At 38.1% G+C, this 17,866-nt stretch overlaps 1 protein-coding gene across 3 annotated transcripts; it reads right to left on the bottom strand.

The window, feature by feature from the left end:
- Window positions 1-4,644: 4,644 nt before the first annotated feature.
- On the bottom strand, window positions 4,645-17,704 carry KLRB1 (killer cell lectin like receptor B1). Of its 3 annotated transcripts, none has more exons than XM_019436426.2 (6): window positions 17,539-17,704; window positions 11,378-11,476; window positions 10,646-10,720; window positions 9,280-9,434; window positions 8,798-8,913; window positions 4,645-5,143 (listed from the first exon to the last, which is right to left on the bottom strand). In XM_019436426.2, the coding sequence occupies exons 1-6, from the start codon at window positions 17,621-17,623 to the stop codon at window positions 4,996-4,998; spliced, it is 678 nt and encodes a 225-aa protein (XP_019291971.1). In that variant the 5' UTR covers window positions 17,624-17,704; the 3' UTR covers window positions 4,645-4,995. The 3 variants fall into 3 exon arrangements, with proteins under 3 accessions (XP_019291971.1, XP_019291972.1, XP_053751237.1); XM_019436427.2 differs by having other exon boundaries at window positions 4,645-5,087; XM_053895262.1 differs by having other exon boundaries at window positions 4,645-4,956.
- Window positions 17,705-17,866: the final 162 nt, after the last annotated feature.

The raw sequence follows: 17,866 nt of genomic DNA, 5'->3' as shown, positions 1-17,866 counted from the left end.
AAAGAAAGAACGCCGATACTGGTTCTGTCCCCCTCCATTGTACCCACGCCCTTTGTAGTGGGACTTTGAACTTCCTCCCATTAAGACCAAAAGTCTATTACCTCCACGCCTTGACTCTGGGCTAGTTTTTGACTTGATTTGTCCAATCAAATGCGGGGAGAGTAACAAGTCCAGCTGCAGACCTAGAGCCTTCTACCTCTTGGAACTCTCCCAGCCACCGTCTGATTAACTTGAGATAGTCTGACGGGGAATAAGAAACGCGTGGGCCTATTAGCCAAGTGGACAGTAAGCCAACTGGCCCGCAGCTGACTAAGGTCCTCCTAGCCCAGTCGGCCTTCAGTAGGTCAGTCAGCAGCCCCCAGGTACATGAGTGAGCCCAGACAAGACCAGCCAAACCAGGATCAGATCAGTAGAAGCTTCTGGCTGACCCATAATCTGGTGAGCAAACTAAATCATTGTGTTTTAATCCACTGAGTTTTGAGGTGATCTGTCACGTAGCAAAACTTAACTAATGCAGGTAGAAAATACGGTTGTATTTGTACTTACTGTTTCTAAGTCTATTTTGACATTATATAATCCCGTTAATTAAATGTGAAAAATTTTAAAAATAATTTGCTGAGGATTCTTTTGCTCTGATTTAACTGGTTAGAAATTTGGGACATTATTTCGGTTGGTTGTAGCAATCCCTCCTCTGTGTTGTTTTTGTCTGTCACTGCCTGGTAACTGCAATGGATATTAATTCAGGAAAAAACACTGATAAGCCAGAAGCAGTTCAATTATATGCTGAGCCCCTAAGTAGTGTGAAAATTTGAAAATAAAATAAATGACCCGAAAGACCTGAATTTGTCTTAGCATAGTGACAAAATTGAGGAAGAAAGGAATTGATAATATATGTAATACAAAGCAGGTGGGTAAGGCTGAAAGTACAAGATTTCATAGAAAACAACATCTACTGTGCCGAAACAATCACAGGTCACTTTCTAGAAGATAGACTTCATTTGAGTGTTAAAAATATTGGAAGTTCCCAACAGTAAAGAGGAAAGAAGGGCATTCACTCAGAAAAGCAGCATGAACAAAGGCATTCACATCCCATATATCAGCTCCTAAATATTGTTTTATTAACTACCGCAAATTTCCTACAAAGTACACTCTGACATAGAATATTTATTCTTTCTTTTTTATTTGAAAAAATTTTTTTAAGTTTTTTTCTTTTTGACAGAGAGAGAGAGACAGTGCGAGCATAAGCTAGGGAGGGGCAGAGAGAGAGACACACACACAGAATCCGAAGCAGGCTCTAGTCTCCAAACTGTCAGCACAGAGCCTGAAGTCTCTAAACTGTCAGCACAGAGCCTGAAGTGGGGCTCGAACTCACTAACCACAGGATCATGACCTGGGCCACAGTCGGACGCTCAACCTACTGAGTCACCCAGGCACCCCAAAATATTTATTCTTCTTAAATCGTCATTCATGCACTATTCACTGAGTACCTGCCATATCCCAGACATCTTTCTAGGTTCTTGGGACACATCAGTGAAGAAACAAGCAGAGAGAATTGTGATTCAAAAGCTTGCATTCTGGATCCACTCTTCCATTGCTAGTTGGGCAAAATCACTTCACTAACAAATAATCATTAATTTAAATCATCCTATGTCCTCATTAGCACCAAACAAAGTACTAATAATTGGATACTGTTTTTGGTGCTTTCAGCCCCAAAATTATTACTAATGAATAAAAATATCTGAATAAAAGCCTGGAGAAACAAACTATCTGGAGAGAAACTGAAATCAGAATTGGAATTACATGGAGAGATTATGCCTATTGAATGCCTGCACCTGGGAATTTGTAGCCACGTGGCAGTTACCTAAAGTAGAATTTTGCAAGTTTCCCAGGGAGCACAAATGATAAATCCAAAGCACACTCTGGGTAGCAATGTTCGGATGTTTGTTTTGAAAAGGCCCTGATTGATTGTGTTGGGATAGATAGAGAGGTAGCCACGCAATTGGCTTCCTATACCTGGGAGGTCCGATTTGGGTTCTAGCTCTCTCAGTGGGTCATTTCCCGAATGTTGACAAGTCATTCTATGCAGCTTGTATTGTTGTTTGAAAAATGGGCTTTTTAGGAAAACTGTTCTTGTAATTCAGCCACCTTGCAAAGGTCTGTGGTCAGAATCAAGAGCCCCAGATGTTAGGCGGAAGGATTTGAAATAACACCAGCCCCAATGGCCGTTTCACTCAAACTGCATTAGACACTCCAAGCAAGAGCCATCTAGGCAAACCCATTCAATAAACAAATTCTACTGTACGTGATTTTAAGTCCACAAGGGGGCAGAATGGAGTCCACAGCAAACCACTGAAGTACAAGTACATATCCCTTGTTGGCCTTGTATTTCAAGTTTCCAGGCTTGGTACCTAAGTCAAAAGTTATTCTGGTTTACCCATACCTGCATTACAAAGGAAAAGAATCTCATAGCTGGCTGCCTACACATCTGTGCATTGGAAACAACGACTTTTTGAAAAAGCTAAGTTTGGGGTGTCTGGGTGGCTCAGTTGGTTAAGCTGCTGACTTTGGATCAGGTCATGATATCAGGGTTTGTGATTCTGAGCCCCCGCCCAATGAGTTCCCGTTAACGGCTCAGAGCCTGGAACCTGTTTCGGATTCTGTGTCTCCCTCTCTCTCTGCCCATCCCCCACTTGTGTTTTCTTTCTCTCTCAAAACAAAAACAAAAACAAAGCTAGGTTAAGGTATCGAGGATATTTTATTTTTAGTTTTTAGTTTTTTCCACCATGTTTTCCCATGAGACCTACTTTTTAACAGGTAAGGTGCCTAATGAAGAGAGCTGTGAAGTGAATAGGTAGGAAGGTCAAACAGAAGCAAATGGACTTCAAATCCAAGCATGTAACATAGAAAAGAAACAGAGGGGGTCTCACTGGTTCAGCTTCAAGGTCAATCTCCTACAACATAAACAGACTGTTACTGTGCCAGTTGGTCAGCTTAGCTCACTGTATCAAAAGGAGTCAGGGACTTCTCTTTTCTTCCCTCCATTGTTCTATCTTGGTTTTTGTCCAACACTAGCCAGGAGAGCAGTGGAACCAGCCTTACAAGCGTAAAAGCAGCGCACGAAAAGACAGCAAAGGAGGAATGTAATTATATTTCAGAGGAGGAAAGAGAAATAAATGACAAATTGTGGGAGACAGAGAAGTTTGAGCAAAAATTCAGAAAGGAACTACCATTTGAGTTAAGCCTTCCACAACTACTAGGGTTCTTCTAGATAAAGAATAAAGATGTTGCGTGAAAACAGCGTCACACCCTTGCGGGACAACAGGTATGAAACTCCGTAATCCTAAAACATCAGGAGGTGTCTGGAGACAGGCAAGGCGTCTGTGCCTGGAGCGTATGGGCTGCTTAGAGAAAATGTAGATGGCAGATCTTGAATGACACGGGATCTCTTTTGACGTGTCTTGGAGTTGCAGTCGGCTTATTGTCAACAAACACTGACTCAAATACCGTAACCAAAATTGTTCCTTAGACCTAATATTTCTTAATCTGCCTAGAATACGGTTAGACCTGCCTTCCTCAGGAAACTGCATCCTCACAGTCTGAGTCTCAGAGATGCTCTCCGGTATCGTCCACCGGTAAGCCTCACTGATAAGCTCATACTGCAATAGCAAAAGTCCAAGACCCTAAGTTCTTGGAGTCATTTTTTTTTTTTTTTGTAAAAGTTTCTTATGGACGTGCACTTTTGGGGCACTTCGTTTCAGATCTAACAGGTGTAGGAGAAGCAACAGGCCCATGTTTGGAATGCATTCTGGTTTAACTGGATGCACTTAGCCTCATCCTGATTCGCTTTAGAAGGTGCAACTGAATGTCATCCAAGGGTTGGAAATGTATGTTATCAGTTATGGAAACACTTTTTTCTTGCAACGCAGGTTTCTGTTCTTTGCAGGTCATTTCCTCAAGGGTGCCAAACATTTCATAGTCTCACTTTTATGTTACATCGTTTGTAATGACGCTCTTGTGTAGAATGTCTCCCTAAGTAATTTATTTCCCAAGTATCTGACACAAAATGAATTATGCTTTGGGGTTTGGATATATTCAAAATTTTATGTTAACTAGTATTATAAATCATCATGAAAAACAGAAATGGAAATATTTAGGTCATTATTATATGTATTTGAATTTATGTAATTCAAATTGGCATTGAATGATCAAAGTAAGTAAATACCTATTTTTCAGAAATTTTATTGTAAACCTCCTTACACAATAAGTCCAGGATTATTATTGTTTGATCTCCATAGAAAATGTGGCATATTTTTAAAAAGTGAACACTCCCGACATTTATCTGAATAAATATTTCCCATTTGATGAAAAAAATCACTTATTTTCCACTAAATAATGAAAAATTTAATTACATATTTCCTACAGCCTGTGTGTGAGCCTAGAGAGAAAGGGACATAGAAGGAAAATAAAGAAGTAATGAGAAAATTAAAATAGGAAGAACACTGGAATGGCGGGAAGAGTTTAGGTCCCTTCCCAAGATCCTTTGGTCATGAGATTCTGATATCAGAGTCAAGAGAATGGACTTAGGCCAATGTTCTGGAACAATCCAGTTGTGTGATAATATGAAAAATCATAGACTATGAAATATCCACAGGACTTTAGAAATCTTTTACTGTAACTTTTCTAGAGGTGAGCTAAAGCATAGAGGGGATCAAGGAAGGCCACATGTATAGGCCAAGACTGGAAACCAGTCAGCTGGTCTGGGCTTCTCTCCATGGAACGTCACTGTATCTTAAAATGATACTTGGTTTCCCTATGTATTTGCTTCCTCATTCATACAATGAGTAGGTTAGCCGTGAACTTCTGTAAGATTCGCGACAGTTTTAGAAGAGTCAGTACTGGTTCACTTTGTGCTTCTAGATATACATCGGGCCAGGTTAGCTGTATAGATGCGGAGACCTGTGATGGAAAGTAGAGAAATTGAGAGGGAATGCATAGTCAAGAGCCAGAACACGCCTTATTTCTGACAGGTTGTAGTTCTTTCTGGCAGATCCACTTATTGTCTGTGTCACAGTCCTCAGAAAAAATTCCTGTCGGTGAGACGTAAACACAGCTGTTTTTCTTAGTATAACCAACAATACGTAATCTGTGGAGCAAACGAAAAGCGTCATTTAGTGCTTGGAATTTTCTCACGTAATTCTCCTCATCCAGCCAGCGTCTCCTACAACTTTCAGGAAACAATGGGCTGCTAAAGTATTGAGTATAGAGCAAGCACACAGTCACAAACCTAATGGTGTAAACTTTTAATTTAAAGCAAATAATAAATCTCTGGCCCTTGCCAGTTTATCTTCACTGGAAAAGCATTCTCTACCAAGAAGCTTCAAACTAATATATGCAAACAAACAAATAAACGCCAAGCTTTGCAAACTGGGGTTCTCTTCTTATTCTTATTCTATCCTTAATACATGTGAAAAGTTTCTTAACTTTACTGAGCTTCAGTTTTCTTAAATAGAGAGGACAGGACCACCTGATATTTGGGGGAGGCATTGAGATAGCCCATGTGAAGGTCTGACAATGCTTCAAGTTTGCACTCAGTAAACATAGTAAGTAGACAACAGCATATGACGGACATGCAGGGTCTACAGAATTTGGATCGGCTTAGAAAAGAGGCTTAGCCGGGCACCTGGGTGGCTCAGTCGGTTAGGCGTCCGACTTTGGCTCAGGTCATGATCTCAGGGTCTGTGAGTTCGAGCCCCACATCGGGCTCTGTGCTGAGAGCTCAGAGCCTGGAGCCCGTTACAGATTCTGTGTCTCCCTCTCTCTCTGCCCCTCCCCTGCTCATGCTCTGTCTGTCTCTGTCTCAAAAATAAATAAAAACATTAAAAAAAAAAAAAAAAGAGGCTTAGTTTGTATGGTATGTGACCAGGGCCAGAGGCTTCCATTTTTCCTCATTCCAAACAGAAATTGGTGGGTGTCTGCTTCAAAATGTCATTGGTTCCAACACACATGAGGCTTATGGCTCACTGCTGGTGGGGGGGGTGGGACTAGTATTGGAAATAGGCAGCACTAGGGTGAGGTGCCAGGATAGGATGGTTCAAGACTCTCTTATCCATTTCAAACAAAGAGGATAGGGTTCTGTCACAGCTTTTCTTTGTTCCTTCACTGCATTTCTCCATGCACCCCTTTCTGCCTGAGCAGCCAATCCGATTCCTTCCTAGTGTCTGACACCCTAGTCAACTTATGAACTTCTCTCAACTGGGCTATTGCCAAAGTCCGCCATGTTTTATCTCTTCTACCCATTTGATTCCTTCTTCCGCTTTACAAGATAACTTTTTAATGCTTACATGGCCAAATCAAAGACTTTCTTTCCGAAAGATCGTCAATGGCTTCCTAGGCTTTCCTTAACCAGATCTCAGCCTGGTTCTCTACCTTATCTCATTTAATCCCTATTAATCCTGCAAAAACAATTACTATCACCCTCTATTTTTTTCTTTACCTGAAAGCCAGGCTGACAGTTAAAATAAAAGCAGAATTTAATGAATACTCTTTCTACTACAACCCCATTCCTTCCAGGTTTGCCTGATCATTGCCATATTTAATTAAAGCATAATTTTTATCTTAGAGTAAAATGGGATGTTCAGCTGAATTTAATCCATCCGCTTTACCTATATTTCCACTCACGGACACTTCAGTGTTCTCCAATTTTATTATAAACTTCAATAAAATAAACACACACACACTGATTTCCATTAACCCTAATTTGGGTATGAACAAAGAAAAATAAGTCAACATTAAATTTTCATTTATATGGGAATAAAGTACAGAGAGTAATCACCAGAAAACATGTAAAAAATGAAGGTAGATTTTTTTTTTTGGAATTTGTGTGGTGTGTGTGTGGTGTATGTGTGGAGTACGTGTGTTGTATACGTGTAGTCAGCGTATTTTGTGTGTGGCTTGTGTCGTGTATGTGTGATGTGTGTTGGATGTGTGTATGTTGTTTTTGGTGTGTGTGTGGTATACATGTGTGGTGTGAAAGCACATTTTATCCACCAGAAAGAGTAGGCTTGCCCTTTCATAAATTTATTCTACCTCGGAACACTTAGACTTTAAAATAATTAAAAAAATTTTTTTTAAATGTTTATTTATTTTTGACAGAGAGAGACAGAGCATGAGCGGGGGAGGGGCAGAGAGAGAGGGAGACACAGAATCTGAAGCCGGCTCCAGGCTCTGAGCTGTTGGCACAGAGCCCGATGTGGGGCTCGAGTTCACGGACCCCGAGATCGTGACCTGAGCCGAAGTCGGATGCTTAACCGACTGAGTCACCCAGGCGCCCCTAAAATAATTTTTTGGAAGAATCACCTTTAAAAAATATTTTAGAACATGTGTCAAACAGCATAAAAATTTGCTAATTAAACCCACATATGTTTCAATGTTTCACACTTTCCCTTATACGTTTACACTATAGCTTAGATAAACTTGGACTTGTTCCTGTGTTTTAAGTCTCATGTGTTTTCCTCATATTCCTCATGTTTTTTGAATGATAAAAAAGTTTTAACTATCATTTATAGAATGTGATTGAAGCCTTCATAGACTCAAAAACTGGAACACAGGGGCGCCTGGGTGGCTCAGTCGGTTTAAGCGTCCGACTTCAGCTCAGGTCACGATCTCATAGTTTGTGGGTTCCAGCCCCGCGTCCAGCTCCGCACTGACAGCTCGGGGCCTGGAGCCTGCTTCAGATTCTGTGTCTCCCTTTCTCTGCCCCTTCCCTGCTCACGCTCTGTGTCTCTCTTTCAAAAATAAATACACATTAAAATAAGTTAAAAAATAAAGCAACACAACATCCTCTCTTCTGAACAACTTATCAAAAGAAGTTCTTCACAGAAACATTATTTGAATGCATACTTTTGCTTCCGAGGAAAAAATTCTCTGCCTTTGTTACACAATTATCCATTAATTCTGTTAAAATATATAATTTATTTGGGTAGTATCAACCCTCCTATTGAACCGATAATTTTCTTGGACATCTTACACAAAAAACTACAATGAGACACCCAATAGAAAATAGCTAATAGATCCTTTGTGGCCTATGCCATATTTATCACATCCCCTCAAATAATTGTCTCCTTTGCACCACTTGTTAAAATATACCGTTGACCTTTGAACATCATGGGTTTGAACTATATGTGTTCACTTCACATGGTCTTTTGATAAATACAGTGTGTTACTGTAAGTGTATTTTCTAGTTTTATGGTTTTCTTAATAACATTTTCTTCTCTCTAGCTTATTGCAAGAATACAGTGTAGAATAACTATAATGTATTTAAAATATATGTTAATCGACTGTTTACGTTATCAGTAAGGCTTTCCGGCCTGTCTGGGTTCCACACTCTTGATATTTACTTTTTTTTTTTTTTTTTAATTCACTGAAAAACACTACTTAAATAATTCTGCATGCTAAAAGCCTCCAGCTAGAGATGGTTTAATGCGATCCCCATCCCCCCCACCCCGCCACCAAATTATCTATTCCTTGTTTCCTAAATCTCCGTTGTAGGTAAATATATATATATATATATATATATATATATATATATATATTGCTCTAAAGGGCTGATGTCTTTTCCCATATGGGACTTTCAACCAACCAGCTTCAGAATCGTTCGTCTTCTAAGTCTATTCTGGACGTCTTGAAAATTTCTAAGCCAAATGGAAACCACAAAACACAATTTTCATAACAATTTTACGTTCTCGAACTACAAAGCTGGTATAGAGTGAATATTCAAATTGGCTTATCAAATACTCACACGTTTGGATTTAAAAATGACCCATTTATCCACTTCCATTTCTTCTCTGATAATGTTAAATTTAATCCAATCCAAAACAGAAATTCTTTTTTAGGTATCAGGCTTTGTACATGTCTCTATAAATAAAGCAAACAAAATGGCGGAATACTGAATCTGTATGATCTATTCATGGTTTGCATTTTTCTACTCTTTCTCTAAAACTGAGTTCAAGTCTTACCTTATCTATGATGACTTTCCTAACTCCCCATCAGAGTTGATTATTCCTTCTTTGTGATATTACTCTCTATATTTATATTGTTGCATTCATCAAATTACATTCAATTATTTCCTTATGTGTCTGTTTTGTCTCTCAGATTGTGAGCTTCTTGAAGTCAAATTTGCTACTTGTATCTGCATAGCCCCTTTGGGCTGAACCCCAAAGGCCGTGGTAAGGTTAGAAAAAAGTGCTAAGTTCTATTAAGGTATCTTATTTAATTATTTACCAATTCTTCTGGATCTTGAAAAAGCAGCAAACTGGATTCTTTTGTGGAACAGTCAGCTAGACTGTAGTTCCAAGTGTTGGAAGCAAGAGAAAAAAACAAACATTTTTCTCGGAGTAGACGCCAATCTTTTGGGCACTTTAACAGATCTGGTTTCTCTGAAGTAAAGAGAAAGATGAAATAAATAAGTGTTATAGTTCTCTCCTGTTTCCACCCACCACAACCAATCACACACGCACAAGTCATTATAAATGCACAGAAGTCTCTGATTATTATTGTGAGAACAATGAATGGATTGGCTATAATTTTGAGGTTTTTGACACTCTTCATTCTGATATCAAGAATTGGAAATCCATGACCAGTTGTATGGGGCATAAATGGAATCATAGAGTGTTAGAATAGGAAAAGACCATTAAAATCATTTACACAGCCACATCTTACTTTTTAAGGCGCTGACAGAATAATTTAAGTGCACATAATCAGATGGTGTGAAGAGTCAAAACTATTGCTGAATTTTCTCAAGCTCATCAGTAGTGTTGATCCCACTACATATCCAACAATATCAAACTTATCGAAAGGACTTTTTACCTCAAACAACTTGTAAACTGCAAAGCAAATATAATTTATCACCCTAAATTGATGACCAGTACTACGGAAAATTTCTAATTGCCAAAGTATATACTTGCTTACTTAGTGCAATCTGTTGGGTAACATTTTCCAGAAGGATTTTCCAGGTTACTTAAAATTGATGATCTGGGAGCATGTGCACCATCCACAATCATATTTTACTACAGTCATTCAACCACAGTGTCTTTATTAACGCACACTGCTTCGTGAAGCAAGATTAACCTTCTAGTCGTGAATATGATAAATATTTAGAAACTTATTTTATATTTCAGTTTTACTAATTAACTTCAGTCAAAAGTTAACTGTTTGACATGCTCACTAAAATCATCCACTATTTCACTTAGGTGCGTATATTACTTCTTAACTTGATATTTGGCTGTTAATTCTTGAATATTCTAGCAGCAACATCTGTGTTGGGCTGGAGTGTGTCAGGTAAGTGATTCACGATCATTGGCTTCAGAATACTTCTTTTGTTTCCTCTAAGTGTGGAAGTGTGACCTAGTGGTTAAGATCATCGGCTCTGAGGTCAGGCCACAGGTACAATTTCCATTGTCGCCTCTTACTTGGTGCATGACCCTAAGTGAGTTGCTTAACCCTCCCATTCCCCAGGTTTGTCAAACATAAAGTCAGAAAGCTCATACTATCTGAATATATGGGTTGTTAAGAGCCTATACTAATATAATGTATGGTATCGGTCAAATACGAGTTGTTATTTTTAGGAACTTCCAAGCTACAAAATTACCTGTTGTTTCATTCCTGTTCTCTTGAACATCCACACCGCTTTCTTCTATTGACGAGTTTTGCCTTAAGAATATTACTAGTAAATAAGGAGAAACCAGTAAGAAGATTAAATGCTGAATGTGGCAAAATGGATATGTTATTATCACTTCGGGAAACTCTGTTATCTCAACCAGCTTGAATGTGGGTAGAATATAAAGGCAATAGCTATGTAGTAACAAAGGGTCTAGTTAGAACACAGCATACGTAAACAAACAAACAAGAAAAAACACCTAACAATGAACTTACATAGGCGTTGTTACCTGTTATCTACTCTTAAGTTGTTTATACTCCTGACCAAGCTTTCTCATATTCGGGAGGAATACAATTATGCCTACCCCATGGGAGAGATTGCCTAGTGCAATCTGGAATATAATAGGTACTGAAGAAACTGTAAATAATGGAAAATTTAAATTTTCTTTGTTATTGTCATGTCTTTATTAGAATGGTGATCTAATTTTAAGTTCTGGAGCACATCTGAAATACCTCATGAAGATGATCAGAACAATTAGGAACAGAAATCCAAAAGGCTGAAGTTCGCAGAGTAGATTTGGGCTGAGCAGTGTTAAAAGCATTGTTTTGTAATTGTTTTCCTTTCATCGGTCTTTCGCTAAGTTTGGGGGTGGCCAAGTTATTTGATACTCTAATGATAGGAACAAAATATGTATTCTGAAGCAAATGATCTTGAATCACTTACCTGAAATACTCAACCCAATCACAGTCAAGGTGAGAAGAATAACCCCAGTACAACCAAGTTTCAGAGCAAACTGATGCCAAGGTGGACCTTGACAGATGTCTGAGAAGTTAAGAAAATACACTTAGTTAACTGGTTGGGTCCATCTGGAACAAAAAGCAAAGGTGGTTTGGGTCGCATATAGACAGATTCAAGTTGGGAGCTGGGGGCAGGAAAGAACGCTTATCAGCCATATTAGAGCTCCACGAGATGGGTTCTCAGTCAGATCCACCTGAGATTTGGCTCATGAGTAAAACAGAAATATTTACGCTTGTCTTAGGTACAAAAGATTGGTGTAACAATCAAACGGGATAAATGTGAAAAGTTTCAAAAATTGCCAAGTGCTGTATGAAAATGAAGCACACGCCCTATTGTAGGAAGTAAGTCAAAGAATTTTGTCTAAAAAGGATGGCCTTCATCCAGTCAAGATATGTTAGAATGAGTTCTATGGAGGCTCTATTTTGTGCTAAGTACCATTTTAGCTTCTTGTGACACACAACAATTCTATTCTTAGACATGGATTCCTCTGCTTTATTGTTGGCTAAAGCAATTATCTCCAACTTGAATCAGAGAAGAGAGTTTTATGAGGCTGCATATTATTTTAGTATTTCGATGAATATAACATAACATGAGCTTATGTCTACAATGTTGCATAGTCTAACAAAATATCAAATACATTCGTTTTTCTCTGCAATCATATCATTTACAGTATACTGTGTCTCATGTTTATCATGTTTATCACAAATTATGATTATGGGGGAGCCTGGGTAGCTCAGTTGGTTGAGCATCTGACTCTTGATTTCTGCTCAGGTCATGGTGTCATGGTTTGTGAGATCGAGCCCTGCACCGGGCTCTGTGCTGACAGCATGGAGCCTACTTGGGATTCTCTCTCTCCCTCTCTCTCTGCCCTTCCTTTGTTTGCAAGCACACATGCTCTTGCTCCCTCTCTCTCTCACAAAATAAATAAACATTAAAAAAAGAAATTGTGATTATATTAATTAATGAAATGGAAGCATAAATTAATCATAAGTTTATCAATATATTTTGTTCTAGACATCTTTAAAACTATAAATTTTGTGGGGAAAAATAATGAGAGTAATTTTTTTTAATTTTTAATGTTCATTTATTTTTAAGAGAGAGAGAGACAGAGACAGAGACAGAGTGTGAATGGGGGAGGGTCAGAGAAAGAGGGAGAGAGAGAGAGAGAGAGAATCCCAAGCAGGCTCTGCACTGTCAGCACAGAGCCCGACATGGGCCTTGAGCTCACGAATCGCAAGATCATGATGTGAGCCAAAGTCGAACGCTGAACTGACTGAGCTACCCAGGTGCCCCTGAGAGTAATGTTCTAATAAAAAAACTTGCAGGGAAACACCAGCTCAGATTCCAAAATTGAATCAGCTCTGATAGGAATTAGTCTAGTAATTCATACCTTAGTTACTGCACTTGAAATTGTATTTAGGTAATGCCTATACCTCTGACTTAATTATAAGACCCCTTTTGCTCTCATTTGGTTTGTAACACACACACACACACACACACACACACACACACACACACGCACATATACACACATATATAACATATATATGTAATATAGCCATAACATGCATATATAGATACATATATATATACACACACATATATATAATATAGCTGTAAGATATATTACAAGTTGTTTTCTAAATTATATTATTAGAGCAGAGGGCTTTTACAAGTAAAGGTTTTTTTAATTTATCTAAAGCTCTGGATTTATTTATATTATCTATTCTTTTTATATTTTTTTCTAATATTTCTCTATATAGACATTTGTTTTGAGTCAGTTGTTAAGAATATTAGTACAAGGTTTGTTAAAATGGTATCTTTTATTCTTCTTAAATGTTCCAGAGTGACTTACAAGTCCATTTGCACTTTGTTTTTTTACACTGTCCCTGGCAATAATTTTGTGCAACCCAATTTGCAGAAAACTACTAATGGTCCCCTTAGTTAGTATATTGACATTCATATCTTAGCTCTTTCTAAAATGTTCCCCAGTAGATGGAATTTAGAATAGCTAATGTGATCAAAGATTATGGGAAGAAACAGGTGATCGATAAGATTCAAGGTAGTGACACATAGATTATCACCTATGAGTAAGTACCCAGAGGAGACTCCTAAACTCTGGGCATACATCTGGATCTGAGAACACCAAACTTGATTAACATTGACCTAGAACTTCTAATGAAAACCACTGTGATACAGAATGGCTAAATGCAGTCAATTAACCTAAGACTGGCCCTAAAATATCATTCCTTCCGGTTGTAGATATGTATATTATTTTACCTTTATGTCTCTTTCCTTCCTTGTCCTTTTTTCCCTTGAAACTTTGCAAAATGGAGACATATAGTGACTATTTTAATATTTATTACGGAAGCACAGCAGTGGTTAGAAGCAGAGGCTTTCAAATCTAGCACATCTGTATTTGAGCATGTTGTTTTGGGCAAGGTATTCTAGCTTCCTAAGTGACAAATTTCCTCATTTATAAGATGTAGACTAATATCTACTTCTTAAGGTTTTTGAAAGGACTATATGAAACAATTCTTCTAAAATGCTATGCATAGTATCTGGCACATAGTAATTATTCAATAAATATTAGGTTATTTTTCTTTTAATCTTTTTTAAAAACTACAAATCTTCCTCAATTTATTCCTTATGTATATTCCTTGCATCCCCATAAACCCAGTGAAAGTTGAAAAGATAGTCATTTGAAAATAGTTTTACTATCCCTAACCTATTGAGCATCATAGCTTAGCCTACCCTATCTTAAAAAGGCTCAGAATAATTACATTAGCCTAAGCTTGGGCAAAATCATCTAACACAAAGCTTATTTTAGAATAAAGTATTGAAAATCTCATAATTTAGGGAATAGTGTACTGAAAGTGAAAAGCTGCAGGTTGCACGGGAACAGGATGACTGTATTGGCTGTGACCTTCATGATGGTGTGGCTGATGGGGACCTGTGGTTGCCACCGCCCCGTATCACGCAATAAGATTGTGCCGCTCCTTGCTAGCCAGGGAAGAGATTGAATTCAAAATTCAAAGTATGGTTTCTATTGAAAGTGTATTGCTTTCACACCATTGGAAAGTCCAAAAATTGCAAGTTGAACCTTAGTAAGTAGGGGGCCATCTGTATAGCTCAAAGGAAATTTGGAGTGACTTTTTTTTGAGAGAGAAAGAGAGGACACGCCTGGGAGAGGGGCAGAGAGAGAGAGAGAGAGAGAGAGAGAGAGAGAGAATCTTAAGTAGGCTCCATGCTCAGCACAAAGCCCAACATGGGGCTCAATCCCATGACCCTGGGGTCATCCCTGAGACAAAATCAAGAGTTGGATGCTTAACTGACTGAGCCACCCAGGCGCGCCTGAAGTGACTTTTAAAGATACTTCTTCATTCTTGATAAAACTTAAGGAATTGAATGGAAGGTCCTGTGCTTGGGATGCTCTTCTGTATTAAGTTCTTCTGCTGCACTGTATGAGATTGAAATTAATGGAGTTACGATAACAAGTTGAAGAGGCCAAGTAAACCTTGGTTATTGGGAAATACCCACTCTGGGCTACTCTTTGGGTGTAAACAATATATTAAACCATTCTACTCCATTGCTCTAAACCTTTCAATGGCTTTCTATGGAGATTTGAATGTGGACAAGTCTATAAAGTGGTCTGCAGATCCCTATTCAATCTGGCTTCGAATGACCTCTCTAACTTCATCTCCTGTGGCTCTCCATATATACATGCTGATATTTCACCCTAATCTGCGTGCTCTCCTACAGTATGACAGGTAAGTTCTGATGTCAGGGAGGTTGCACTTGTGTGTCCAACTTCCTAAAAGACTCTTCTCCCAGAAAGCATGACTTTGTCCCACAAGTCTTGACAGGTCTTGACTCAAAAGTCTTCTTATCATCACCTCCTGTAATCCATTTGATACAGTACCCCCCACCAAACTAAATTCTACTTCTATTTTTTATTCTTCTCAATTTCACTCAATATCACGTGATCTTTTGGGGCATCTGGGTGGCTCGGCCGGTTAAACGTCCCATTCGGCTCAGGTCACGGTCTCGCAGTTTGTGAGTTCAAGCCCCACGTCAGGCTCTGTGCTGTCAGCTTGGACCCTGGAGCCCACTTCAGATTCTTTGTGTCTCTCTCTGCCCCTTTGCTGCTTGTTCTGTCTCTCTCAAAAATAAATAAACATTTAAAAAAAATGTTTTAAATATCACATGATCTTTTTACATATACTCAGTTATTTGTTTATTATGTCTCTTATAGTAGTATAATTGCAATAAAGGAAAATATTTTTTCTCTATTTTGTTCCCTGCTGTAGCTTCAAAACCAATAGTTTATTTTTGAATGAATAAACAATGTCTAGAGGCATTTTTACCAACACCTTACTTACTTTTCTAAGGGAGCAAACCATTCGCTGTAACAAAATAGGTCACAGCTCACATCTCCCTCTAGCTCGCTGACTACTTTTGGTGCGTTCACTGTTTAACAGTTACCACAGCCTGAAGAGTTTAGCCAAGGAGCTCAGCAGTGGTTTCGCAATAATTGTAATATCAGATCAGTGTTTTTAAATTACACGTTTTGTTGGCCTTATTCTACTTTGTTTCAGATTTCCTTTCACGATGGTGAAATAGGACAAAAATATGATCAGACTGGACAAATTTTCTGGACGCACTGATTTGGGGTCATAGATAGTAATTTTTGAGGAAAATCTCACTGCCTTTCTCTGTATTCACTTTAGGTCATCCCTTTTAAACACCAGCCTCCTCCCTCTCCACCTTTGCTAGATCTGAATAGGGTAAGAGAAAGTCTCATTATTTCCCTAAAAAATAACTGTGGCCACACCAAACCCTGACTGTAGTTATCAAGATCCTCCAATTCCCCTTAACCCCCATAATGAAGAGTATAGTGAAACTTATTTGGTAACCCTAAGCCTTTTTTCCCGATTTAGAACATTGATAATTTAGTAGTTTCAAACCTATACCAAATCATCTTAAAAGGCTATAGCCCAATGTTTAGCACAATATGAAATGAATATCAGGTTGGATAAAAATCCCAGTAGTACATTTGGTTAGATTTCAGAACGTCATGGTAATTCCGTGCATATTTTCTGCCTAGTTTCTGGTCTTTTTTCATCCATTTCCAGGCTATTGGCATCCGTCACCTATTACCTCACATGACCGTTACCCCCCTTTTTTTTTCCCACTGACATAGAAAATACTAATTCCTCTGACATAGAAAAGTGCTGATTCCAACAAGTGTCAAATAGGTTCTTTTAATGATATTCTCCAGTGTCTCATGGCTTATCTCCGTCGAAACCAGGATACATTTCAAGTATCAAGTTTCAAAGTTAGAAACTATCAGATTATAATTACGTTGAAGTCTTTGATCTTGAATATGATATTCTTCTAGAAAAAATTTTCTCCTTCTCTTTGGATAGCGAAGGATATTAATCATCGCCCTTATACTTCATATTGGGGGGAAAAACACTATGGGAGGGAATGCAGTAAAAGTTAGCATTAGTATTTTGGGGAAGGATTTGGAATAAGGTACGTTACCATGATAGGAAGTCTCTAAAATATTACATTGTTCATACGTGTAAAATTATGTCTCTAAATTATTATGTCTCTAAGATAATTATGTCTCTAAAATATTACTTTGTTCATACGTGTAAAATATTTCTTCCTGGTTTTTAACCAAGGCTCAGGAATAGGAGTGATGTTCACTCTTCACACTAATATCTTGATAAAAGAAGAAACCTACAAGGTGTGTGCTTTTCGTCACAGTTACTGTTACCTACAGATAAGCTAAGCTATACCATATATATATATCATATATATATATATCCTATATATCCATATATATGGTATATATATCCTATATATATATATATATATATATCTTATATATCCTATATATCCATATATATATCCTATATATATATATATATATATATATATATATATCTCCTATATATATCCTATATATATAGGACTGCTGCTTATCCTCAGAGCTGTGATTTAAAACCATCAATATAAGAGAAAAATCTAACTCTGAAAGACAAACAAATGCCAAATGGAAAACAAAAGGCACTTACCCTGAGGAAGAGATGGGGGTGATGAACTTTCCAGGCAAGGACCCCTGGATAAGTTTAAATCAGCATATGTCACTTGTCTGTCCATTGCAAGCAGGAGAACGTGGCACAAAACTTGTGCGTAAGGACAGACTCCAAGTGCTATGAGTCAAGATCAGCGAAAGGAAGTGCCCAGTCTGAAATGCTTTTTTGTTTCTTTTGTATCTCCTCCCACCTACACTTTTAGCTGTGAGGTTTCTCCGTAAATTAGTAAGACAATCCACTTACTGAGTTTCCAATATACTTAGATATGTAACGTCTACTTTGCGTAGTTAACTGGTCAGCTGTTTGA

This window comes from Panthera pardus, unplaced genomic scaffold (genome assembly GCF_024362965.1).
Source record: "Panthera pardus isolate Hobbes unplaced genomic scaffold, ASM2436296v1 HiC_scaffold_6, whole genome shotgun sequence".
Taxonomy (NCBI): Eukaryota; Metazoa; Chordata; class Mammalia; order Carnivora; family Felidae; genus Panthera; species Panthera pardus.
Note: the sequence above shows the minus strand (reverse complement) of the source record. Positions and strands in the feature narration are given on the sequence as shown.

What these genes read in the sequence shown, in the direction of transcription:
- KLRB1 (XM_019436426.2), bottom strand. Translation starts at nt 17,623, where the DNA reads ATGGACAGACAAGTGACATATGCTGATTTAAACTTATCCAGGGGTCCT. An exon ending in TTCAAGATCCAGAAGAATTG is followed by an intron (nt 8,914 to 9,279) that starts GTAAATAATTAA and finishes CTTTATTTATAG; the next exon opens with AGACATGTACAAAGCCTGAT. An exon ending in TCATTTTTAAATCCAAACGT is followed by an intron (nt 5,144 to 8,797) that starts GTGAGTATTTGA and finishes TTTGCTCCACAG; the next exon opens with ATTACGTATTGTTGGTTATA.